This window comes from Equus quagga, chromosome 14 (assembly GCF_021613505.1).
Source record: "Equus quagga isolate Etosha38 chromosome 14, UCLA_HA_Equagga_1.0, whole genome shotgun sequence".
NCBI classification, from domain to species: Eukaryota; Metazoa; Chordata; class Mammalia; order Perissodactyla; family Equidae; genus Equus; species Equus quagga.
Window position 1 is genome coordinate 30,957,761 of NC_060280.1, and position 26,838 is coordinate 30,984,598.

General features: G+C 57.3%; 1 protein-coding gene across 1 annotated transcript; it reads right to left on the reverse strand.

The window, feature by feature from the left end:
• Window positions 1–165: 165 nt before the first annotated feature.
• On the reverse strand, window positions 166–26,838 carry LOC124225554 (guanylate cyclase D-like). Its single transcript, XM_046638232.1, is given in 18 exon segments — window positions 166–320; window positions 4,447–4,525; window positions 5,634–5,640; window positions 5,864–5,958; window positions 6,800–6,886; window positions 7,871–8,045; window positions 13,993–14,012; window positions 14,015–14,169; window positions 14,605–14,768; window positions 17,696–17,844; window positions 20,960–21,109; window positions 21,420–21,517; window positions 21,519–21,574; window positions 21,786–21,962; window positions 24,568–24,696; window positions 24,780–24,876; window positions 25,564–25,648; window positions 26,772–26,838. Coding segments are annotated over 18 exon segments (1,899 nt in total). The 3' UTR covers window positions 166–211.

Below are 26,838 nucleotides of genomic sequence, written 5' to 3' on the forward strand. Positions count from 1 at the left end.
AATATTTCTATTTTTATTGTTTTTGCGTCAAGAGGCAAGTTTGCCCCTAGGAGTCATACCGGAACGCATCCATTACTGTCGCTCCAGCGCACTTGCTAATGAGCACCCAGTTGGCTTGAGGAGCTCAGCGAGAGGATTCTTTGAGGGGAATGGAGCGGGGAGGGGTTGAGGGTGTGCAGGCGCAAGAGTCTGGCTGGCCCTGTCCCTCTCCTCAGGGTCCAGCCGAGGCCTTCCCCAAGCTCCAGGGCCTAGCTGGGCACTGGTGGGCTTGGGCAAAGGCCATCTTGATTTCTTGGTTTATGAGGTCTTGCCAAGGGTCCCTAGGGAAAAAGGAGAAACAAGAATAACAAACCCACCCCCCAGAACAAGAGTGGTAGGTGCTGGAGCCCACAGCTGCTTACGAGGAGCCCCTTTCACCCCCTCGGCTCCTCCTGGGCCCTGCAGCAGCCCTGCCGTGGCCATCCCAGCGCCCTCCGCACTTGGAACCTTGGGGACCAAGGCTCAGAGAGGTGATGCGCTGCTGGCTTGTCTGCATATGTGGCTTCCAGTCCAGAGGCCTCCTGGGAGACGGGGAGCTAGCCCCAGCTCTGTCCCCCGCTCAGGACGTGAACTTGGGAGGCCATGAGGCCACGGCGTGAGGGGCTCTGTGACTCTCCAGGCGTGATGCAAATCCGGGGTGGGGACACTGGGCCCTGCACACACTCATTTTCTCCTTTGCTTCCCGCACATGCCCAGAGGAGGGGAGAGCAGGTTATGGCCTCTGTACAGAGAAGGGAGCAAGGCTCCCAGGGACAGCCAGGACCTCACAGCAACCTGGCAGGGGGCAATTTGGAGGCTGGGTGCCAGGGCGAGAGGGGAGAGGAAGGACCACTGTGTGGGTTGTCTCTGTGCCATGTGACAGGAGGCACTTCCGTGGGCTCCACCAGGACAGGGGAGGGGCTTCTGACACCTTACCCCAATCCGCATCAGCCTCCCCAAACACACAAATACAAAGATCAGTAACTTCTGCAGATACGGCAAATACAGAAAGTGAGGATAAAAGCATCTTTAAAAAAATTCAAGCTATAGCGCACAGTTCCGGTAAAAATTCGGTAACTGCCTTGTAAACACAACTCCAGGACAGGTGTGCATCCCGGGGCCGCCCTGAGCCCTTCCCACAGAGATTCCAAGTGTCTGCGTCTGTTGGCCTGTCTGTGATCTCACCTCCAGGTAGGCGGAGGGGCATGTGGTGGGGTTTCCGTATGTGTGTGTACCTCGTGCCCAAGACGAGCGCAGTGTGTGTGCTCGTGTGCGCACGCCCACATGCACAGGCGCGGTCCCCTGTGCGCCCACCTACCGGCTCTGAGCACGTGGGCCGAGGCGGGTGCCGATTCCCACCCTGCCCGCCTGGAGGCCTGCAAGGCTCCCGAACCGGGTGGAGCTCACTGGGGCTGATCTCCACTCTCCTCCCTCCCTGAGCCAAGAAGATGAAAACATTTCTGGCACTTTCTAAAGTTTCTGTCCAGGAGTGGGAAAGTCATCAGCTGAGGGAGTTGGGGATGACACATGGCTGCCAGACCTGCCGGTTCCCACTCCCAGGACGGGCGGGCTGGGGGCTGGGAGCCGGGCTGCACGGCCAGGGCCCTGCGGGGGAGCCGGCGGGGGCTGGAGAGCCCACCTTCTCTGCATCCTGGGCATAGGGGACCTGCAGGCGCATCGTCGGCCAGGATCTCCTGGGGTTTGTGCAGGCGGGAGAAAGTTCCATAAACACATCAGCAGGAAATGTCAGGGGGTAACAAGTGCTATGGGGGCTGCAGCGCTGGGAGATGGGGTAGAGGGTGACGGCCCGGCTCCATCTAGGGTGTGTGATCAGAGCCACCTGGTGAAGCAGGCAGCATCAGAGCTGAGACCTACAGGACGGGAAGGGAGCAGGCCAGGGTGTTCCAGATGCAGTGGACAGTGAGAGCAAAGGCCCTGTGGTGGGAGGAAGTTCAGTGTGTTTTAGGGAACAGCGAGGAGGCCCTGAGCGGGTGGTGCACGGTGGAAGGTGGCAGGAAAGACGAGACCGAGGGGCAGGCACAGATCAGCCGGAGCAGGGCCTCAGAGGCAGCCTTGAAACAGTTCGAGCCTGAGCCTCAGAGCAGCAGGAAGAACCCAAGCGGGTTACACGGGGAAGTTGTATATTGATCATGTTTGAGCTTTTGTTAAAAAAATCGCTGACTGCCAATGGAGATGAATGGAGGGGCCCAGTGGATGAGGGGAAATGGCAAGGAGCCCCCCTCAGTGGGCCAGCAGAGGGGCCCACATGGAGGTGCAGAAGGCAGCAGGTTGGGGTGTGAGGGACGCAGAGCTGTGGGATGTGCTGAGGATCCCAGGACAGCGCCTGGCCCTCTGGGTGAGGAAGGTGAGGCTGTCAGGGAGAAGAGAACCCTGGAGCAGGGCCAGGCTGCGGGCACAGGGGCACCCAGTGGGTCTGCAGAAGGCATTGCTGAGGGCAGCCGCGGGAGCTGCAGGGCCTGGAGCTCAGAGGGGCAGCGTCGGAAGGGCAGCCCCAGGGAGGCGCCCTCTGCAACCCCAACATTTAAGGGTTGAGGGGAGGAGAGGAGCGGGCAGGGAGCCCGCGGAGAATGAGCTGGAGAGGAGGGAGCACGGCCGGGCGCCGAGGAGGCCGCGGAAGAGAGTGTTTCTAGGAAGAGCCAGCGCAAAGGGGAAATTCTGCTGAGCGGTCGGGCTGAGAACTACAACTGCCCACGGATCTAGTGACACGGGTGGAGGTCACCGGTGTCACGGAGCCTGGGGGCAGGTGGGGGTGGAAGGCAGATGCAGGAGCAGGGCAGGGAGTGGGAGGTGAGGAAGTGAAGCCAGCGTCAGCAGACGGGCCTTCTGAGAAGCACAGCTCCCGAGCGGAGGCAGAGGTGGGGTGAGTAGCGAGGGCGCGAGGTCAGGGGACAGGAGGGCAGGAGAGGAGGGCTGAGAGAGAGGACCTTGCTGGACGGGGAAAGGGCACGAAGGGGCCCAGCCGTTCTCCCCAGGGATGGGAGAGCTGGGGCTGCTTTGGCACATGGGGAGGCCCAGGGAGGACAGGGACCCGCCACAAGTCACACAACCAGCCCCATCCGTCCACACAAGGACTGTCCACAAGGTTGCAGGCCCCTGGGCTGCTGGTTCTGTGCCCAGGAGGCTGGCGTGTCCTGTGTGTTCTGCACCCCGGCCCTTCTCCGTATGCCAGGGTGGGCCCGTCCACGCCCGCCCCCTTGCTGGACGCTGCTGCGTGTTGAGGGAGGGCACTCAGAGATGAACGGGGACAGCTCCTGTCCCCTGGCACTGCTGTGCCCTGGGGTCCCTGGGGCCCCGAGGCCTGGGGGCACCTGACGGCAGGATGGTGTGGAAGTGGCTGCTGTAACCGGTGCCTGCAGCAGCCCTGTCCACGTCAGCCCGTCCGCTTGGAGGATGTGCAGCCTGGGCTGCCTCAGCGCTGGTCTTTCCCTAGGAAGCCCATGTGTCTCCCACGCATTTCTTGTCCTTGAGAGATGGGAGGGGGCAGCCCTGCGTTGGGGGCCATCCTGCAAAAGCTGAGAGGAGCCAGCCGGGAGTTCCGATAAAGGAAAAACTCTGAGCAGGGAGCTCTGCCGTGGTGCTGCTGTGGGGGCCGAGCAGGGCACTGCCCATCCCCAGGCTCAGTGTCCCAGCCGGGGGAATGAGCCCGTGGGCCGCTGTGGGCCTCGGGGCCTTCTCACATCTGGGAAACTGTAATTCTCAGCCACTGGCCACACCTGTGCTCCTTGCACTCCGGCCCTCTGTGGACTGTCCACTGCTTGGGTGGAAGGGAGTGAGGAACAGCACGTCAAAGCAAAACGTTATCGCTTCCCCCCCACAGCATCCCCGTGTTAGGATGTGGGGTCCCAAAGGGCAGAGGACAAAGAGAAGAAGCAAGTTGCTGGGCAGGCGCAAGCGCTCAGAGAATCTGCGTCATTCGGCCCTTACAATGTGAGTGCCCTTCGGTCTATAAATTCCTCGTCTTCAGAGATCGTCTGAATGGCGACAAATGCTCGGTGATATTTGTTAACACTTTACCGCAACCAGCTCAGCATGGGCAGCTCCTACGTGATCAGCCACAAGCGGAGGGTTGAGCTAATCGTGGCGCGCCCGCGTGTCGCAATCCCGACGCTGTGTGTTTACCTAGCGCTCTGAACAATCTGGGGGCCGAGAGCACGCGTCAGGAGGCGAGGTCATGGAGGAACAGGATCCCACCCACAGCGAACGCAGCAGAGACGCCTGCGGGAACCCCGCCGATGGCTCACCGGCTGCCTCAGGAGTAGGAAGATGCGGACATTTAATCATTAAAGAATTCTGTATTTTCCACGTTTTCGACACTAGGGCGGGTAATACTTTCATAATCAGAAAAATAGCAGATATCAAATTTCAAGCTGAAGAGGCTAAGCTTCTGGAGAAATTCGTCTTACTCACCCAGGTTTGACGTCCGTATGTGTGGGGAGGGGTCTGGGGTAGCCTGCCTTCCCCGCCAGCCAGGTCTCCTCCTCCACCCCTCCCCCTGGAAGAGAGAGGAAAGGGCACGGAGCAGAGAGTGGGGCAGCGGTAGGTAGGCAATTCCAGTGGCTTGGGGGAGAGCAGCCTAGAGCCTGGAGGCGGGCTGTCTGGGTCCGAATCCTGGGTCTGTCGCTTGCTAGCTGCGTGACTTTGGCCAACTTACTTCACCTCTCTGTGCCTCAGTGTCCTTAATGCTCCATGGAGTCAATGCAAGGATGAAATGAGTTAATATTTCTCTGTTAGGGAAATAAATAAGTAATGAATCACAAATTCTAAGACCAGCAGCTCTGGAATGCTCAGATGCCACTGAGTCTGTGATCTGTGAGTTTCCCCAGCCATTGAAGGAACTGCTGGCCTCCCCTGGGGTGGGAGGGCAGCTGCCTGGAGGTGAGGAGTAGAGGGGCAGAGGGGCCCTGAGGTCAGAGCCGGCTGGTCTAGAGGTTCTGTCCCCGGCTCCGGGCCGGGGATGGGGATTGCCCCTTGGAGCCCGGGCCGGCCTGAAGAAGCTGAGGTTGGTGCGCTGCCCTCCCAGCTCCCTCTCGGCATCCCCAGGCCTGGCCCTAGCTGGGGAACTGGGGGAATGAGAGGGGGTGGGGGAGGAAGAAAAGTCACTCACAGGAATACTGTACCATTGCCTTTATTGAACGTTAACATTAAAAAAAGAACACAGAGGTTACAGGGCCGTCTCTGCCTTTGAGGTGCTCGTGGGCAAGTGCCACCCAATATCGTACCTACAGCAGCAGAGGGCGGGTGGTGGCACTGCTGGGTGCACAGAGAAGGCATGACAGTTACTGCTGAGAGAAAGGAAGAAGAGTGCTCTGGGTCAGGGCAGACTTCAGCGAGAGGTGATGTCTGTGCTAGGGTTCTGAGGGATGAGTAGGAGCCCAACAGTGCTACGGAGAAGGTGCAGGCTTGGAGCCACCAGACCCAGGATACAAGCTGTGTGATTTTGGACAAGTCATTTTGCCTCTCTGATTTAATCTCCTCCACTATAAATGGGAACATTGATCCTCCTTTCACTATTGCTGTGAGTAATAAATATCTTAATATATGTTGTGTACCAGCGTGCTGCCCAGGCAGGTCATCAATAGAAGTAACTGCTCTGCCCTGGCCCTTCTCCTCATGAGGAGCCAAATGAGGGACTGGCTTCCAGGAAGAAATGTTTCCTTAGACTTTGGGGAGTTGAGAGGACGTGGAAAGGTGATCGACTCCATCCCCGACTTCAGGCAGGAGTTTCCTCCAGCAACATTAGTCAGACGAGAATCTCTCCCGCTGCCCATAGAAACTGGAACTTTGGGGACTTTTCCCACCAAGCCCAGGAAAGAAAGTGTCTCACCTTCGTCTCCGTCTGGCCTCTGGCGTCAATTCTGTAGGCTTCATCCAGGCTGAGCAGTGTCTAGACTGTGCTTCTGCTGACGTGAATTCTGTACACTGAGGAGAAAAGTGGGAATCAAGTCACCACCTGGTGGCAGCGTACCGAGTGTTCGGTAAAGTCATTAAGAGCCTGGAACAGCCCCAGTTCCAGCCAGTAATCACATAGTTCTGTTCCATGCGATACCCTTCACTTGGCCTTCTTGGTCCTCTAGTAGATTGTCAGTCATTAAACTAGAGACCTGGCGGAAAAGCAAATTACAAAGATTGAGCGTTAAGAGGCACTCAAGATGAAGCCAGAAGCACTAGGAACACCGTTTCTCCTTGCAGGGAAGCCTATGGAGGCTGAGTCAGGGCAGATAAGCAGCTTTTATTTTTCTTTTAAGAGCAGGTCACCCCAATAGGACCACCAGGTTTGGTTATGCAGGATGTGCACTGAACAACATCATGGAGCACATGGCCTATGCGGCCACAAGCAGAGGTCCTAGGACTTGAGCTTTTTCAGCTGCTCTAACCAAGAGTCAGAGTGACTCCCGCTGCCAGCAAGAACCGACGATGGCATTTAAAAAACTGGAAGGGGTCTCCTCGTTATATAGATGGGGACACAAGATATAGAGGGAGAGCATTCTGGGCAAACCAGGCGGGGCCAAGGCCGGGACCATGGTCTCCTGCCTCTCCAGTCCTCGTTCTCTCTGCTGCTTCTCCCATGAATCCTCACAAAAACCCTGCGAAAAGGTAAAAGAACTGGGGTGGACATCCTCTCCCTCCAGTTGCTTCACTGACACCTAGGGGATGCTGCCACCAGGCGGAGATTTGCTTACTAAGCACCGTTTCAAAGAGCCAGGCTGCAGGGGTCATTGAGAGAGTCCTTCCGGGCAGGATAGAAACACGAGACCCTCACACAGCCCCGTGCACTCCATCCGGGATGCAGTGTTAACAGTGTCCCCAAAGAGGCCCGTGAGCCCCACGACACCCACCACGCAGAGCCCTGAGGTGCAATGTGCCTGGTGAGCTCCAGCAGGCCATGGCCAGAGAGAGGTCCCCATGACAGTCTTGTCTTTCCCCACGCCCACTGCCATCCCCACCCTGCAGCCCGGGCTCTGACTGGGGGGTGAGGATAAAGCTATCTGGAGTCTCTATGACACCCAGAAAGGAGATGACCTCTGTGCCAGGCTCTGGGCAGGGGGTGGGGGGACACAGATAAATCGGAGTCAGTCTCTGCTCTTGGGGAGCTCCCAGCCCTGCAGGGGGAGATGGGTAAACTGTGAACAATGCGGTAAAGAGTGAACCACTAGAGCCTTGCCAGTCCGGAAATAAGACTCTGACCCAGCTCAGAGGGCTTCCTGGAGGAGGAGGAAGTGCATGAGCTGTGTCTTGAGGGATGAGAAAATGAGTGGGCAGGAAGCAGCAGGTGCAAAGGCACAGAGGCAGAGGGCCCCCGTGTCTGAGGGAAACTGCAAGCATTGGAGTATGGTTGGAGGGCCAAGCGGAGAGGGAGCTGAGCTGGAGAGATTAGCAAGGGCTTTGCAGACCATGGAGGGGAGTTTGGACTTTATCCTGCAGGTGAAACTACGGAGGGAGGAGGGAGCCGGAGCATGAGAAGGACGTATTAGACACCCTGAGGTCTCTCCCAGACCCACCCAGAAAACACGCAGCTGTTCGCATGACAGCAGAGGGTCCCTGTCCTGCCTCTTCCATCAGACTGCCAGCTCCTCAGCACGGACGTAGATGCCCTCGACAGATGCCGAGACAACAAAAAGAAAGATGCGTGAATCTGAGCATCACAGATTCTTTGGTTTATAATATCTTAGAACCTTAAAATAATAGAAGAAAGAAAGAAATGTAAAACCTTTCTGTCATAGGGTTCTAGAATCTCAGAATTCCAGAAGCACGCCATTGGGGTTGCCCCAGCCAATGCCCCAGGCAGGGTTGGGGAACTGGTCTGGCCTGTCACCCCGGCCCCTGCCCGTACCTGAGTGCAGGCCAGCCCTGATGCGAACGGGCACGGTGGGCGCATGCCTCATCCGGAAGTCGCCCACAGAGCTGAGGGTGTCCAGGGCCATGTTGGCGAGCTCAGCCGCATGCCGGCTCCGGTTGTGCCGGGGCAGCCCCAATGCCACCATGTAGGCGTCCCCGATGGTCTTCACCTAGAAGCCACAGCCTTCATGCTCCAGCCCAAGAATACACCTGCTGGCCTGTCCCTCATCAAGCACGAGGCCGCCTCGGGGAGCCCCTGACTGGTCCCTGGGCCACAGTGCCGTCTCTGCCAGGCCACCCGTTCCGGGCTCTCCGGCAACAACTGGGTGTCACATTTCAGATGACCCTGAAGTGTGGGTGACCACACCTGTCTCGGCTCCTCAGACCCCAGGCCACGAACAGACCTGGGCGCCCATCTGCACCACGCCCCAGCGCCCAGCAGGGCTCCAAGCTAGAGAAGAGCACGTACATAGTGGATACCTTTCCTCTCTCCCAAAACCCGGGGGCCTTCCCAGGTGCACTGGGGAGAAGGTGGATGCTGGAATCAGATAGATGTGGATTTGAACCCTGGCTCTGCCCTTTACCTGAGGCAGCCCACTTCACCCATGTAGGCCTCAGTTTCCTCTATGTGGCGCGTATTTTAAAGATAAAGTATGGGAAGAACCAGGCCCATCACAGATGCTCCATAAACGGAGACTTCTGTCTTTATCGTCATTGTCATTATTTCCTTGGCTAATGGTTTTGGAGAAGACAAAACCCCAGAATCTCGGAAGCAGGAGGGACTTGAAAGGCTCCCATCTCCCCCGGCCCCAGGGCCGTGCTGGCCAGCTCGCGTCTCTTGACAGGAAGGGCCCTCCTCTCGGGGTGGTTGCTTCTCCCTGCAGGCAAATGTTGAGTTGCATTGGAACCTGCCTCTCACCTGCTGGTCCCAGCTGTACCTCCTGAACCGTCTCCACAGATCTTTCCCAAGCGCCTTCTCTGTTCCGAAGGCCCTGTTCCAGGTGCTGGGGACGCAGGTGTGTGTGGTGGCCTTCTCCCCTGCCACAGGCCAGGCCGGCCAAGGAGAGGACAGTGACTCTACCCCGAGTCTTCCGGTCGGCCCCAGAGCCCAGCTGCCCCACTGCCGCTCCCACAGCCAGCGCTCATCGGCGGCACCCGGGCCGGGCAGAGCCGTCCCTCTGGCCAGGGACACCCACTCTCCCTTAGCACCTGGCGGACAGTAATAATAATGATGATGCTTTCGCCTGCCCATAGGAGGCGCTGTAATTCAGTAAATCTCACGCGTTGGCCATGGACTGTGCCTTCTTCCTGTGTCCCCACATCTCTCCCTCACCCGGGCTGTCCCCAGCCAAACACCGGGAAGTGACCTGCCCTAACCATGCACATTCTGCTGAGACACTGCAATCTGCTCCTGGCCAACGGCCGCCATGATTTGCAGAATTTCCGGACTTCTTCCGAGCAGTCGCTCCTGGTTCCCCACACTTCAGCCACACGGGAACCTCTCTCCTCCCCACAGAGCCACGTGCTCACCTCCAGGCCTAAGCCAGGTCCCTCTGCCTGAAATGCTCGCCCCGGGTCCCCATCCGGGGAGACCGAGCCCCCATCAACCCAGCTCACGCTTCATCGCATCCATAAGATGTTCCCAGTCACCAAAAAGTCACTTCCTCCTCACAGCTGCGACCTCCCTCTCCCTCCCCGTCATCCGTCACCTGTCATCCCTCACCCAGCACTTGTGGGCTGGCAGCGGAGTATGGCGGGGCAGGGGGCAGGGCTACCCCCCACCGAGTACCGTTCACAGAGGAGAGAGAGCCCCCCCACCCCACGCCCCAGGAGGGGTAAAGACGAGCAAGCCTGGCTTTCCCTCTGCCCGCCCTCTGCTTCCCCAGAGGCGGAAGAACGCATTATCGGAAGGGCAAGATTGGAAAAAGTGCCCCCTTAAATACACGTACAGCAGTTATAACGTGCCAGCCACTGTGCCAAACCCTTTACAAACATAAATGCATATTTGATCTTCACAAGAATTCTGTGAGGTAGGTAGCCTTACTATTGCCATTTTGCAGGTGGAAACTGGGCCAGAGAGGTTAAGTCACTCTCCAATGTCACACAGCACAGATTTGGACTTGGTCAGTCCAGCTCCGGAGCCTGTATGCTATGCTGCCTCCTGATGCACATCGCTTGGGCCTGTCTGGCTCTCTTTTGAGGAGAATCTGTCTGCTGCACAGGATGTCCCTCTGCTCCTGCCCAGCGCTTGTGTCTGGGCCGGGTCCTGCCTCCCAGAGGCCACCAGGAGACCTACTGCTCCCTGGCCCCACTTCCAGCCCGCCAGCTGGGCAGCTGCAATTCACCTGCAGTACACCTGCTCCGGGGACCAGCCTGCATCAGCTGGGTGACTCAAGGTCCAGGCTGGGAAGGAGAAGCCGTTGAAAGCCCCATGGTGGCCACACATCCAGCCCACACTCTCCAAGATGCTAAGCTGCCCACTAGCCCTCCCCCTGCCTGCCACTGAGCTGGAAGGGAGAGTTTGGTGCAATCAATAATCATCCCTACAATCCCAGTGAAAGAAGGATGACCAGGCACAGGGCCCACTCTCTAGGAGCTCGGACTTGCAAAGATGGCCACTCAAAGCCTCCTGGCGCCGTGGACACTCAGGGCTACCAAGGGCTGGGGCTCATCGTTCAAGGCTCTGGTCCTTTGCAGACGGGGGAACACAGGTAGAAGAGAGCTGAGAGCAAAATTTTCCATGCTAACAAACACAGGCGTGAATTCCAACTCCATCACTGGCTTGCTGTGTGACCTTGGGTGAGTGGCTTCCCTCTCTGAGCCTGTGTCCTCACCTGTACAGTAGGGATAATGATCCATCCCTCTGAGGGGCATTTCAAGGGTTAAATGACATACCCTGTGATAATCCCTAGGCCAGGCCTGTCCTCTGTAGATGCTTAACCCATGCTAGTGCCCCCCACCCGCATTCTATGCTTCAGGGGGAGGCCTCAGCACCTGCTCTTACTGGGTTGTCGCTGTCATTGTGTTGATGAAGGAATGAAGGACGGCACTTCCTCTCACCTTGCTTAATCTGCAGAGGATCCCAAGCCATAGGCACTTTCACTTCTGTTTTACAAATGGAAGCTTGAGGCTCAGAGAGGTGAAGTGATTTGCCCAGGGTCACTCCGCAGAATGGCTGGGGACAGACGCACCCCCGGGGCTGAGCGGCTGGGTAGGTCCTGTCCTCCCCCGCAGCCCACATGGGCTCCCCTCTGGAGTTATGTCCGTAAAAGAGCTCGCTCAGCGCCTGCTGGGAGGGAATCACAGACTCCTGTGGAATCAGAAAATGGTCGCCTGGCTGCCTCCCAGCCCAGGCCGGATTAAACAGCGGTAACCAGATCCTGCTGGGGACGAGGGGAAACCGAGGCGGACGGCGTGAGTGATGAGAGACGAGCTCGCACATGGCGAGGAACGGTTCCCCTGTCTCCCCACATCTGGAGGGGTGTGTGGACCTCGTTTCATTTCATTTTGTTCTGCCAGAAAGACACAGACCTCTTGGCCAGGGTTCAGAGCAGATCAGAAGGTGTGACTCAGAGCTGGGAGGGACACATGTGAGAAAAGATTAGCAGGGGAGGAAGAGAGGAGGCCAGGGGCGACTCAGGGCACATCAAAGCCGCGGGGCTCAGCGAGACCAGATGAGGAATCTCTTCCTGGGGCCCCTGGGGCTGGAGCGGCTCTGGAGGCAAGAGGGGAACTCAGCCAGAATGAGAGACGACGCCTCAGGACAGCGGGCTGGGGTAGGAACGTGGGGTCCTCAACGGGAGATGGGAGGGAAGCTGCATCCTTGGAAGGTCAGCGGCTCGGGTCTCCGCAGGTCAGTGTTGGGCAATGTGGTGCAGTGGACAGAGCCAGGTGGCACGGGTGGACATCGCGGGTCCCTGTTCTGGCTCTGCCGCCTACCAGCTGTGTGACCTCAGGCCAGGCACCTCGCTCTCTGGGCCTCAGTGAGCTCCTCATTTGGTCTACATACATTTCCTGAGGCCCTGCCGTGTGTTGGACATTGCCAGGCAGTGGGGACAGAGTGCTTATGTTGGAACCATAAAGTGTGGCTGTGTCGTCCAGGGGTAGTTGTGAAAGCACCAACAGGCACTCTGAGCCACTTCTGGGAAGGAAAGGAAGTTCACCTGAGACCAAGGTCATCTGAGACAAGGGAGAGCAGTGTTCTGGGAGGAGGGAACAGCATGTACAAAGGCCCGGTGGCTGGGGAAAGCAAAGCACATATGCGGAATGTAGAGGCTTCAGAGGTGGAGTGGTCAGAGATGCAGGTGGGGAGGTGGGACCAGCTCCTGAAGGGCCTTATGGGCCACTGTGAACTTGTGGCTTTATCCTGAGGACGTCCGTGTCATGGGGATGGTGAGGGCCCCTGGAGCAGGGTCTTGGGACCAGAATGTCCAAGTTCAAATCTCAGCTTCACATGCCACTGGGAATATGTAATTAGACAAGCCACTTAATCGCCTGTTTCCTCATCTATAGATTAGGGATACCAGCACCCACCTCACAGACCGCTCAGATGATTAAATGGGTTAACACATATAAAGCACTTAGACTACTGTCAGGTATACAGTAAGCACTCAATAAGTACTGGCAATTATTGGCACTGTGCACAATGCTGTTAGCAGGGTGCTTAGCCCCTCGGAGAGTTAGTTCTCTCCTCTGAAGCTCACTGTCCAGGAGCCCTTCCATCCTGGCCTCAGCCCTCGCCTGGCCCTCCCCTGTCGCTGTCTCCTTGGTGGGCTATGGCCGGAAGTGGGCTGGCGGGTCCCAAAGGAAGGCTAAGTCCAGCAGAGCCTGAGTGTGGCCGTCTCCTGGGCCCTCCCTCCCCACCTCCCCCGCCTGCCATGTCTGACTCTGACCCAAGACCCCAGCAACCAAAAGAGGCAGGTTGGGACGGGAGAGTCCCCATACAGGGGAGGCTGAAGAGCATCGGGGCAGAAGGCTAGCAGGATTACTCCACAGTTTACACAGCGCTTCTCCAAGGGGAACAGGATCCGCCCATCGTCCGTGAAGCCCCAGGACGGGGGTCATCATTCCTGTTGCAGAGATGGAGAAACAGAGACCCAGAGAGGGGAGACCATTTGCCCAAAGCCACACAGAAGGTGGTGGCCTGACTGGGACTCCAACGCAGGATGGAGAGGTGCACAGGGACTAGCTCACGGAGGGTCTTGACGGCTCTGCCAGGACCCCTGCCGCCCCATCCAGTGCTCCCACCCACCCACCCACTCCCACCACCGGCCCACTTCACGTCCAGCCATCACAACCCATTCAGCGTTCCTCTCACTCACCAGGCCGCCCTCTCAAGCCTCAAGCTTTAGCACGTTGTTCCCCCATGGGTGCCTGGAGCAACCACATCCAGACTGGACAATGCTAGGGAGACAACGCCTCCTCCAGGAAGACTTCCTCGCTCTTCACACGTCTTCCCGTAGCTGGAGTGGGTGCTCTGCCAGCCTGCTCTGCCTCCCCTGATCATCACTTTCACTGTGAGCTGTCTTCCTCTTTCACCTACAGCACGGAGGGCTCCCTGAGGACAAGCATGGGAGGTGACCCATCGGTCTCCCCTCGCCCAGCACTGGGGGAGTTTATTTCCCCACCTCTTGAGTCTGGGCTGGCCTTTTGACTTGCTCTGACCAACAGAATATGACAGAGAAAGCAACTTGCCCAGTCCCAGCTTAGACCTCAAGAGGCTTCTGTGCTTCTGCCTTCTCTCAGAACCCTGCCACCCGTGCAAACGATTCCAACCAGCCGCTGGAGGATGAGGGACCACGTGGACCAGAGCTGAGCAGTCCCAGACAAGGCTCCAGAGAAGTGAGCCAGCCCAGCCAAGATCCGCAGAGCCTCCTGTGTCATCCACTGCTGACCACAGATGCACGAGCGAGTCCAGCCGAGTCCAGAGAACTGACCTATCAGCTTGTGAGCAGTAATAAAGGCTGATCATTTTATACTACTGGGTTTGGGGGTGATTTGTTACACAGCAAGGGCTAACTGATAAAAACACAAAAATAAATGACCGGAAGTAAATGTACGTCACAAACACTGTAGTAAAGGAAGGAGAGATGGATGCCAGCCTCCTGGTACTCTCACCTTATACACGTCGTGGCTGCCAGAACAGCATGGAACAGCGTGTAGAGGGTGTTGAGCAAGGCTGCCACCTCAACGGGCTCACTCAGGGCCGAGATGATGGTGAACCCCACGACATCGCTAAAGTATATGGTAACCTGGTCAAAGTGCTCCGGCTCCACGGTTGCCCCCATTTTAGAGCTTTAGCCACAGACCTGAAGGGGCGGGAAGAGCCAGAGTCACAAGGTGGGACGACCCCCTTTCCACAGTTTGAGGTGAGAGTGGGATATTTAGGGGAAAATTCTGAGTTGAGCGTCAGGAGATCTGGGACAGGTCTGCTGGGGTGCTGGGCAGCTCTAGCTGTCCCTCTCTGGACATTACTTCTTCTGAAGTCAGATGGGGGACCTTGAGCCCTCTCCCTGTTCCCAAGGGAGAGAGGTAGCAGAAATTCAGTACTGCATGCCCAGCACAGTGCCCGGCACATAGAAGGGCTCTGTGGGAACATGTTAGATAAATGAACAATGAATGAACTGAATGAATCCAAGGGGCCCAGATTTACTGAGCGCCTGCCATGTTCCAGCTCCCGCGCTCGGAGCCACTGGCTAGAGGCAGCGTCAGGCCTGAGGGGCCACTCACGGAGGGAGCATCTGGAAGAGCAGGCTCTCCGTCCTCTGCCTCTCCAGCTCCAGCTCCTCAGTCCGCTCCCGGACCAGGTCCTCCAGGTTCTGGGAATACTTCTGCAGCATCCGCGGCATAGAGTCAGCAGGACTGGTCTTGTTGCCTTGATTGATGCTTTTGAACTGACGATGAAATGAAAATCCCAATTTATCCATGGAACTCAGCGCCCTCGGCCCTCAGCATGGGAATCTGGGCCACAGGAACGAACCAGAGGGAGTCCCTGCCTGGAGGAGCTGGATCGGTGGGGAGCAGGCATGTGACAGACACGAGGTGGCAGCTCTGACAAGGGAAACCACACACAGCTGGGGGGAAAAACGGGTTAGTTCTGTGTGGGGTGGACAGGCAGGGAGAGGACTTCACGAAGGAGCCTGTGCCCAGCACAGCATTACTGTCAGCAAACAGTGACCCTGCTGCCCTGGTTCTCACAACGACACTGTGGAATAGGCCTTCTTTGTTTTTCTTGAAGATAGAAGGATGGATGGATGGATGGATGGATAGATGGATGGATGGATGGATGGATGCATCAATCAATTGATTGATAAATAGACAGATAATAGATAGGTGGGTGGATATGACAGATGGATGGATGGACAAGTGGATGGATAGATGGGTGGATAGATAGATAAAAAGAATATCTGTAGATTATTTATATGTATAATCTGTTTCTACCTCTCTACTTCTATTTGCTCCAAAAACATTTTTAAGTACTAAGGAAAATGAAGCAATACCATAAAATAAAATAATAAATGTGTAAGGCCACTGGGACCAAAGGAGAGTAAAGGTTAAAAAAAAAAACCAATCCAGGAGTGAAGTCTATACGCAAAATGCATGCTACACTTTTGGTCACAATTTTGGATATGAGCTTCCTAGCAACAAAGCAAAGAGGGAAACATAGGTTACACAATCTGCGGAGTCCATGAGACAATGGAGCAGAAAACTGGTTGCTCAAAAGAAACACAGCTGCTGCAGGCACCGAGCAGTAGGTCTTCGTTTGAGGACATTCACGCTTGGTCACAAATCGTACCTTCAAGAACAACCTTACAGGAAATATGACAGCGTGCTTCCTAAGGAGATTTACTAGAAGCTTCCCCAACGTGGCTTGCACCTTCTCAAAGTGCAGTCAGTAGAAGCAAATTCATGATGGTCAAAGTGAAGGGGTCCAGTCCCGTCTAAATCCAGCATCTGAGTGTGTGTGTGCGTGTGTGCGTGTACATGTGTGTATCCAATCTCCATCGATACCACTTCTCTCAACCAAAGGTCTGTAAGGTGCAGAGTGGCAGCGGCCCCCAAAGTCCCCCCATTTTGTATTACCTGTTAAAGGCAGAGGCATAAGCATTAAAGGTCAGTGGGGGTGGGCGTGATAGCTGATGACCTTGAGACACCAAGGACACGAAGCTGACTCCAAGGTTACCTGCAAGGAGGGCTCCCTTTCAAATGAAGAAACGAAGGATCTGAGAGGTGAAACGACTGGCGAGGACCTCACCGTGGTGGAACTGGCTTTCGCACTTTTATATATTAATCTTGTCATCTGCCAACCTGCTGAATTATTTTATCACTTGGAATGTTACACTGTTTCCCTTGCATTGCCCAGGAGCACAGTCATAGGATCTGCAAATACCATCATTTTCTTCTTCCTTTCTAATATGCGTTTTCCTGTTTAATTGCGTCGGCTGGTACTCCCAGAACAATGTTCGGGTCTTTTGACTTCAAGGTCCGTGCTCTTTCTCCAGTTCCTCACCCACTCTCTCCTTTTCAGGGAATCACCTTTTTTTCTTTCGTTTTTTTTTACTTAACATTGGTCTCTCCAGTATGGCAAGTTAGGCCAGAGTCAGTCTTCCCAGGCAACTCTTAAGGAGGCTGAGGCTCGACAGAGAATCAACTTGCCCAGGCCAGCATTCTGCAGGCATCCGGACCCTCAGCCCCCGACGCACTCCCCACCTTCCATGTGCTGATTGTACCATGTGCCCTTTTCTGCCTCCTCTGCCGCTGGGTCTGAGGCAGCATCTTCCCCCACGGTCGCCCCGCCTTGCTGGCCACGGCAATCTCCGATCTCTGGAAAGAGTCCCTGCTGGGGTTCTAAGAACCAGTTGCTTGTCCCGGCTCTGCACCCACCCTCATGTGGCCACTGAGCGCTCATTTGCTCTGAGGTCCAGATTTCTCGTCTGTGAAGTGTAGACAGTGCCCCGGATGCCAGAGCTGAGGTGGGGAGGGCACGTGGTGAGGCTTTTCAGAGGACACCGTGAGTTTCTCCTCGATCCGTCTTCCTGCCCCTCACTCCCTCATTGCCTGTCTGGGCGCACCTCTCCTTGCTGAGCCTCTCCTTGGCAACGCGCTGCTGCAGCTGGGGAGTGGAGGGCGGAAGGGGAGGCCTGTGCGTGTCACCTCGGGCTGGATGGGTTGGCCCTGTGGGAGCTATTAGCTGGTTCAGTCAGGCCCACATACTCCACCACCGCCCCGCAAACTCGTACAGGCTTGCCTCGCCCCCTCCCGCTGCAGTCCCAAGGCAGGTCTGGGGGCCCTGTGCCCCTCGCATCCTCCCTTCCCCAACGTGGGGAACCAGTGCTGCCTCCCCAGCCACAGAGGGCCTCCCCGCTCCGGGGCCAGGAGGCCTGGTACAGGGCTGCGGCTCCCAGCACCAGCTCTGCAGACGGACAAACCTGGGTCTGGATTCCAGTCCCACCTCCCTCAGTTACCTTAGGCAAGTTCCCTCACCTCTCTGTGCCTCAGTTTCCCTCCTGTAAAGCCAAGATGATAACAATGCTCCTTAAGGATGGCCACTGTGATCATAAGATTAAATGAAGTAAGCATAGCACTTAGCAGGGTGCCCAGGAAGGCCCTCAACAAACGTCCAAGGAACGAGGCTCTGGGAAAGCTCTCCTCAAATGGTGGACCCCAGGCCCCACCCTCAGGGAGGATGGTGCTAGCCCACTGCCCTTTACTGCATAGGGTTTCTAGACCCCAGCGACAGTGTCTGGCTCCCACTGGGCAAAGTGAGGTGAGGTGATCAGCCATTTCTTGTGAGTACCCAGCTCCTCCAGGGTGCACTGGCCTGGGGGTAGGTCTGGTCCAGGCTGGGTCTGTCCTCAGGGGCCTCCTCCCAGCACTGCTCCATCAGCCGGATGCACTCAGGTGGCATGTGGTCAGGAGACACCCGTGGCCAGCACAGGGGATGGGGAGACGCCACCCTCCTGATGATTTCTGCCACAGACACTGAGGGGACAGTGGGCCTGAGGTCCCCAGGAGGGCTTGTGGGAGGGGGCTGGCCTGGGGTCCTGAGAGGGAGGACAGGGTAGGCCTGCGGGGGTGCAGGGATCAGGCCCTGAGGGTACTCTTTGGCCCCCTGCTGTGTGCCCCAGAGCCTGCTGGCCAGTGGACCCAGGATGGCTGCCTTCCTGGGTGCCCCCCACCCCCCAGGGATGTGGCTAGGAAAAGGATCCCAGACTAAGAGCCGGGAGTGCGAGGTTTGGGTTCTCGATCTGCCTCTACCTCTCTATGAGATACAGGACAAGGCGATGACGTCTCGGAGCCTCAGTCTCCCCATCTGTGAAATGAGCTTAATGAAGTGCCTCTCGAGAGGGGTGCTGAGGGGGGAGACGATGGATGTTAGGTGCCTGGCACCTTGCAGGCTCTCCCCACCCAGACGTGGCAGCAGTGGCTGCTGTTCTGTCCCAGCGACGCCCAACGCACTCCACTCGGAACCCTGACGCAGCGGTGCTTTCTACAGCCCCCCCCCCGGAGACGCTCTGGGGCCGGCTCCTCACAGTGTGAAGCAACGCGGTCTGCTTAGCACCATCAGCGTCTTCATCGTCATTGCTAGTTTCCCACGACAGTCCTGCCGTGGACCTTCCTGTCCGCACTCGGTGTGATAAAGGTGACCAGAAAAAGTTGAGGTCAGAAAGATCAGCGTTCTAGAGCTGGCTCTGCCACTTGCCATCGCTCTGTGCCTCAGTTCCCCCACCTGATAACTGACGGGAATAAACCCCCCTCCGGAAGCTGCTGGAGAGCTAGGGGAGCTGAGAGACTCACGAGGACACTGAGAGGAAGAGGAGCTGGGCCCAAGCCCAGGTTTTCAGCAGATTGGGAGGGGACTTGGAGACAATCTGCTTACAGGTGTTATGTCACCTCTCTGAGGCTCAGTTTCCTTTCCCATAAATGGGGCACAGTAACAGAGAGGACCTCAGAGGGCCGAGAGAGGAGAGCGGCTCAGTCTCGCAGGAGGGCTGGGATCCTCCGCTCGTCTGGGAGCTCGTCTGGGATGATGGATTCATCACGCACACACACGCACAGCTCTTCTTCAAAAGCCTGCAGATGGTGTTGTGATGAATAAAATACGAGTCCATTTCAAAGCATTGCTGATTTCAGACCAGATTTCGTCTTTGGGTGTTTTTCCAGTCAGCAGATATTAAAAGTCAAATAAGACCATGTGAGGCTCCGAACTTTTTGGACATTAAAATGGAGTTCTCATACGCGAACATGCTGGGAAGCACTGGCCTGGGCTAGGCCGCTCTCGTGCTCTGTGACGGTGCCAGGCCCGCAGGCCACACCCAGTGTGTCACTCCGACTGCTCGGCCCTGCTGATGGCTGAGTGAGGAGGCCACCCCTCCAGCTCCGCGGGAAGATGCTCCCTGAATGACCCCAAGAGATCTTAGGTCAAGAGCCCTGAGCTTGCCCCACCCCAGACCCACTGCTTCCCGCTGAGAAGCCCCTTCCTTCCTCTGAGCCTCAGTCAACTAACTGAAAAGATGCCGCTGACCCACCTCCCAGGCTGTCCAGGGGAATAATGCATGTGAAGGTGGTTTGGAAACTGCAAGTGCCCTGCACACACAGGACCTTAGAGATGTCATTTCTAAGATGTTTTTCTAACGTAAGGTCTGGTCCCAAGCAGGAGAGTCAGGAAAGAACCTGGGGTCCCCCATCAGCCCACCCTAAAACCCCCCAGGCAGATGTTTGTGTGCCCACCATGGGTCAGGTAGTTTGTCTAAAGCATTTCACTGAATCCTCGTGACCATTCTGGGAGCAGGCATCACGGTTCCCATTTTACAGATAAGGAAACTGAGGCTCGGAGCCTGAAAGGTGCTTCCTCAGAGCCATGAGGTGACTCCTTGCGGAGTGGGGCTTAGGTCGGTGTCGGCTGACGCCTGTGCTCTCAACACTGTACTCCCTGAGACCAGGGAGAGCACGGCCCAGGAGGTCGCAGGTGCTGGCCTGACGGCCCAGTCCAAGCGAGGCTGGCCGTGGAGCTCCAGGCCTGGGCCCTGCAGAGAGCCTGACCGGGCGGCGGCCTGAAGGGCCTGCACTGCGGCGCGGCTTGTAGACATCTGCTGGTCTTCTGCTCCCAGCGGGCAGATGTGGGGGGGCGGCTGAGGTGTTGAACAAACAGCCTGACAAAGCCCCTCTCCTTCCCACTCCTCCACCTCATAAATTTGGGGCCTGGAATGCTCGTTATTCTCTGAGCCGTGCTTTGAGGGAGAAAGGGAGTGGGGCCAGGCCTCCCCGTGAGTTAAAGATTATCCACTGTGGCGGGAGGGGATGGCGGGCTCAGCTCTACCACGGCCCTGCATGGCGGCTGAGATGCCAGGGCATCTGCGGGCACAGGTCCCTGGGATGGAGCAGAGGCAGCAGAGGGACAACTGGAAGAGCACCCCGGGGTCCAGGGAGCCCGGAGAGAGAACACGGAAGGGGAGAAAACATTTCCGAAGTGGGCCCTGGCACTGGGGTCAGAAGAGAGAAACTAAGACCGGGTGACAGTGGGGAAGGTGTGAGGGACTAACCTGTACGCCCAGGAGTATGGGGACAGAGATGCTCTTGAAGGAGCCCACCCTGGGCAGAGAACCAAGCCCCCAAATACTGAGCGGCCGGGCCACATCAGACATGGGTTGGGGGTCTGGCACATTTTATATCGGATCCCCATTTTAAAGATGAGAAAACTGAGGCTCAGAGAGGGTAAGTGATTTCTGTAAGGTCACACAGTATGTGATAGAGCTGGGGAAGAGCTGAGGTCTGCCTAGACAAATAATCTGTGCTGGGCAGTGGGTGGTTAGGGCAGGAGCACCCGCGGGCACGGCAGTGACACTGGTTGAGGAAGGAACGGGTCAGACCTTCCACTTAGAAACCACCATCTTTAGCGCTGGAGCTGGTCAGCTGCTATTTTGGCAGAGTTGCTGAAGGATGCCCGGCTGAAGCCAAAGAGACCCAAGGCACGTGTGTCTGTGTGGTTATTTTCAGGCCTGGATTTCCTGATGGTCAAAGAGCAACTGAACTACGTGGAGACTGCCGTCAGGGACAGGCCAAGGAAGGAGAAAGAGTGCTGTACCTTCTGCCGAGAGCCCCAAGAAGCAGTAGGGCGAGCCTCGAGTGAGCACCTCCTGCAGGATGATGCTGATGCTGAAGATGTCTCCTCTCGGGGTGCCCCGCCCGGGTATCCCGGGCCCCCGCACCAGCTCCGGAGCCATCCACAGCAGCTCTGCAATCACAGGGCAGGGCCACACCACCATCACCACCGGACCACCCAAGCGGGGCTGAGCTAGGCAGATGCTTCACACCTGTGGGGTCATTGCCCTCTCCCTACAGTCCCCCAGGGAGATAGAAGCTTCATTCTCCCCATTTACAGGTAAGGGGCCTGAGGCTCAGCGAGGAAAAGTCATCAACTCAAGGTCACAGCGCAGGAAGAGCCGGAGGACTGGACATCTCCCCTCTCTTCTGCCTCACAAGCACCTGATTTAAAAGGAGGCCTCAGAGCCTCCTGGCAGCCCCCTGCCCACTCCTGAGCTGACCTTCTGGGGCCAGCCAGGAGCGGGGAGCCCCCTGAGCCTCCAGGAGCTCTACGTAACCATGGTCAGTTACCTTCAGTACAAAGCGTCCATCCACCACGGTTTCGGGACTTGAGGCGGCCGTGAGGGAAATGTCGATGGTGCAGATACCGCACGCCCTAGAGTGGACATAATGGGGGTCCATCAGGCCTGTGATGAGTGAAAGGGACCCCTGGTCCTCTCAGAATTCCCACAGACCCCAGAACCCTTTGTCATACCGTTCAGATTTTCCTTAAAAATGGAAAGAGCTCAGGTCTGGGGAATCGAAGCATCTCTCATCTCGCCACCCTCCCCATCCCCCACAGCTCCAGGCCTGGGGAGGGTGCTCACGTGGAGCAAGACCAGCAGGAGTGAGGCCTTGAAGGTCCACCCCAGTGGCAGAGCCTCGTTCCACGGCAGGTCCTCCAGGCTGCCCCAGGCACAGTGCTCCAGAACCACTGTGCAGAGCCCGGGGGCCACGAAGAAGCCCAGGCAGGTGGCCAGGTTCTTGTGCCACAGCTCCCGCTTCTAGGGGCAACGGTCACCGTAGCAGCCCCCTCTGAGAGTCACAGCCGAATAGCACCTATGGTGACTTAAGAAGGGCCTCAAATCCTCTGACACTCCTGCCATCATGAAGTGGGACCTCCGTTCTGCCCCTGGAATCTGAGTGGCTTCTGTGCCTGCTGTGACCCACAGAACACGGTGGAACGGTCTGGTGCATTTGGGTTCTGAGTCTTAGGAGACTGGCTACTCTGTTTCCCATCCCTTGGAGCCCTCTCTCCTGGAGCCCTGACCGGCCATCAGAAGTCCCTCTACCCAGAGTGACCCCGCTGGAGAGACCGCATGGAGAGGCCCTGAGACCACCCAGAGCTGGAAGACAGGTCCGGCTGAGCCCGCTCAGGGCACCGAGCACGTGAGTGAGGCCATTCCAGCCCCTCTGAACCAGGGCTCAGCAAACTTTTCTGAAAAAGTCCAGAGAGTAAATTTCTTAGCGTTGTGGGCCATGTAGTTTCTGTCACAAACATTCTGCCGTTGTAGGGCGAAAGCAGCCGTCAACAATACACAACAAATGGTCATGGTTGGGTTCCTACAAAACTTTATTTATAAAAACAGGCAGTGAGCCTGACCCGGCCTGCGGGCCAGAGCTTGCCAACCTCTGACAGCTCATCTACAAGCTGAACACCACTGAGTGACCCCACCGATGCCAGGTGGAACTGAAGTATTGCCCAGCTGAGCCCTGCCCAAATTTCCCACCCACAAAATTGTAAGATATTATAAAATGGTTGCTGTTTTGGGGCAAGTTGTTACACAGTCACGGACAACCAGAACAGCCTACTAAAGGTTCTGAGAAGTCCTATGGCTAACCCAAACAATTTATAAGCTTATCTGACCGTGTATAGAACCTTTTCTTTTAAGAAACCTGTACTCACACTGCTTGCAAGACGCCCGCCAGAAAATAGCTAACCTAACCTCCAGTCGCTTAATCTCCCCGAGCTGATTTCAGACAGTGGTCACGTTGGACACAATAATAAAATTCACCGTTTGTCAAAGGCATGTGACTCACCAGGGACAGTTTTGGGTTATTTCACGTACTGTCTCCAATCCTCGTAATCCCCCGGGGGGAGCTCATTAGCTCCATCTTACAGGAAAGCCGAGTGTCTCGGGGGGGCCGAGTTCCACCCGGGGTCTTCCTGACTCATCTCCTGCGCTCCGTCCTCCATCCCACAGTGCCTCTCAGGATGCTGACGATCTCGGGGATGAAGGGGCTTATGTGATCAAGTGATTGGAAGCTCCCCAAGGGAAGGAACCCCGTCTCTCTCTTCATGGCTGTGCCCCCCAAACCCAGAACACAGCCTGGCACATAGGCAGTGCTCAATAAATAGTGACTATTTATTGGTGAGGGATGGAGGATGCAGGATGGGGTCCTTCGATGGTGTGGATTGTGCGTGTGATGATGCTGATGGAGGGGACCTGTGCCCCTAGTGGTCATGGTGACGATCATGTTGCTGTGGTGATGTGACTCTAGAGATGCTGGTGTGCGATGGTGACAGTGATGCTGTATAATTGTGACTGAGGTCCTGGCACTGAGAGTAAGAAGGACTTCCTTTCTGAGGCTACCGACTTCCACATCGAAGAGGGCCCCATCCAGACTGGCAGGGGTCTCCTGACAGCACCCCCTCTGCGCCCACTCTGCGCCCTCTGCAGTCCTACCTTTCTCAAGAGACGGAGGCAGGCCTTGTGTACCCACGACACCCCAAATCCCATGAAGTGAGGGGGGCTCCGTGACCCAGAGACTCCGGGGGAGCAGAGAGGGGAGGGTGGGAGAGGCGGAGGCCTGGGGCTGTGTCCTTGCCCCGGCTTGGCCCAGAGCTGGTTGTCACCCTCGCCCTCTCTGCCCTCCTCACTGAGGGATTTCTGCCTCCTCAGCCTCATGCCCAGCCTGCCAGCAAACTCAGAGGAGCAGACAAGGCATCCTTCGTATATCAGTGAGGCCTCCTCTCAGCAGGAAAGAAAAAAGGTGGAATTCCCCAGGGGAGAAGGTGGGAAAGAAGGACAGGAGCCTCATGTCGCTTCCTGTAGAAACGACTAGCCCGGCTCATCCACCGTGAGCCACGGACGTGTGAATCAGAGCCTCAGGGAGCTACGTCGGAGAACACAGCACCTGAGAAACCGCAGTGTCCTCAGCAACTTTAGAATCTTGTGGTCTAACCTCTGACCTTCCAGTCTCCCTGTCGGCTGGTGGCCCACATGACAGGGCCTCGGGGACCCGGGATCTCCCTGCTCCTTGCCGAGGCAGGAGGAGGGTGACCTAGGCTGGCCCCACTGCTGAGAGGGAGCCCGGGATGGACCAGGCTGGCAGTGCCCAGGCCTCAGTGGCTGGGAACTGGTTGTTTTCCATGGTCAGATCACGAACGACGCCGGACCAGGAGCTGGAGCCCTGCTCCCCACTTCCAGATCTGCTACCGACTGGCTGAGGGGCCCAGGAAAATCACTGCCCCTCTTCGGGCCTCAGTTTCACATCCTGTAACAGCAGTGGGCATACAAAAGCCCAAGAGGCTATGAGTTCCCTTGGCTTCTCCCAAAATGCCTTTAGCTCCCCAGGCCTTGGCGTGGCTGTGGCAGAGGCCCTCACCTGGCACGGGGCCATGTTGGTGGGCTCCTGGGGGGCTGGCAGGCTCCTTGCTGACCCCTGGACCACCGACCTCAGGCTCCCACCATCTGCCACACTTCTCGATTCACTCACACTGTCCACGTAAAGCCTCTGGAGGGAGCAGGCACGTCAAAAGCCTAGACCTGGCCTGAGTCCACGGCCTGCCCACCCAGCCCAGCGCCTGCCCCACCCACTTGTGTGCTCGAGGGCAGATGGATGAAGGTGAGCTCCTGGGCTGTCAGCAGGATCCAGTGGGAGCCCCGCGCCAGCTGCAGCTGCTGGATGCCCAGTCTGGAGGCAAGAGAAAGTGCAGGGCAGAGGAGATGGTGCCAATGTCACTCCCCCCTCAGTCTGGTCCCTTGGACTTGCCACTGACCCAGAGCCCTCCCCTATCCTCTCTCTGTTCCCCTTCCTGTCTCCCCAGCAGTCCCAGGTGGGCTGAGAGGGCACCACCGAGCACTGTCCCCGAGAGAGGCCCTCGGCCCGGCTCAGACCTGGACCAGCCTGATGTGCCTGCTGGTCCCCAGCCTCGGTGTTCCCAAGTTGCCTGGAGGCCTCCTGGGGTGGCCAGAACCTGGGGTGAGGGCTGGGGGTAGAGTGCTGCCCCTTCTCGGATGTGGGAACTCAGAGGACTTCAGACCCAGGAAGAATTGATTGCAAAGCTGAAGGGCCCTGGGGGTCATCCTGGCCAAGCCCTCATTGTACAGATGCGTGGCCCGAAGCTCAGGGAGGGATGGAGTGTTGTCTGAGGTCCCAGGCTTCTTCTCCATGTCTCAGAGGGACCTCTTCAGGAGGCACCCGGCCTTGACAGGGCCTTGAGTGAAGCTCAGGGATGGACAGAGTGCTGGGTGGTCCTGAGGTCCTGGCACCAAGGATGGGAAAGCCCCCTGCGGATTGCCGGGGCTGTGCATGCAGGAGAGAGGCCATGCAGGGAGGAGACAAAGAGGGGCAGAACGAGGCTCGGGTGCAGAGTCTCACCTGAAGAGGCAAGCAAGGGTGACACCAGCCAGCACCAGGACGCAGGCCAGGGCCAGAGCCAGCAGGCTGCTCGGTGGCTGCGCACCTGTGGGGGACACAGGGCAGCCCTGAGTCCTGACAGTAACAACCAGACACTGAGGACAGCCCCTCCACTGAGCTCCTGCACCTACTCCTTGGTCCTCCTCCGGGAAATGGGGATGCAAATCCCCACCCAGCCCCCACCCCAGGGGGGAGGCTCAGAATGACCCCCAACTGCAAAAGTCGTGTCTCTGGACTGGACATCACGTCACTTACTGATTCCCAGCACTGCTGTCCAGGTTGTTGGGCTCCCTGCCTGCAGGGCCCCACAGATCCTGCTCAGAGCCCAATACAGTCCTGGTCACACTACGGGCTTCTGTCGGCTGACATGTCAGGCCCTCTCACTAGACCGAGGGCAGCTGGACAGCAGGGCCTGTGTCTTCCTCATCTCGGTGTCCCTGTTACCTAACACAGGGCCTGGAGAGGGCAGGTGCTGAATAAAAACTGTATATCCACGTCAACTGTTATCCTACTTCTTCTTGCATACCCCCTCGCAGTGGGCCACGCACCACCCATTTTGGCAGCCAGTTTCATTGTCCTTCACTCTATTAGAAGAGCTGTCCTTGCACTGAATCCAAGTCTCCAGCCCTCACGTCAGGAGTTGGGTGTAATGAGGCTGTTCTGGGCCGCTGGGCAAGGTGGGGAGGGCTGCTCTGCTTGGGCAGCCCCGGCACCAGCCTAGGCTGGCAAGGTGGCAAAACGCCCAGCCCCAATCTGGAGAGAGGACATTGACCTCCGCTGCCACAGACGGGGCCCCTCCCTTCTTCCTTCCTTGCCTCCCTCCCTTCCTTCTTCTTGTTGGAGGATGAGCCCTGTTCTGCTTGGCCCCTGCTGAGGCCCCCGAGTCTGAGTTAAGTCCAGATCATCATAATGGCAGCAAATACCATGTAGCCCTTAGCATCCTACTGTACACTGTGTTGCAGTAAGCACCTCTTCCAAGGATGTTGTGTATTTCAATTCAGTTGTTCCTCACAGTGACCTCTGGAAGGAGGGACGGTCATGATCATGGTTTTGTAGAAGAGGAAAGAGAGAGCTAAGTAGCTGTCTGTGAGCGGCAGAGCCTGGGGTCAAACCCAGGCAGTTTCCTCTGCCATCTGGGCCCCTAACTACTGCACCATCCGGCCTCTCACCCTGGCTCCTGGGGGGAGGCTTGGAGCCTCGATCTGGGGGAGGTGAGGGAACAAGCACACGGTACAT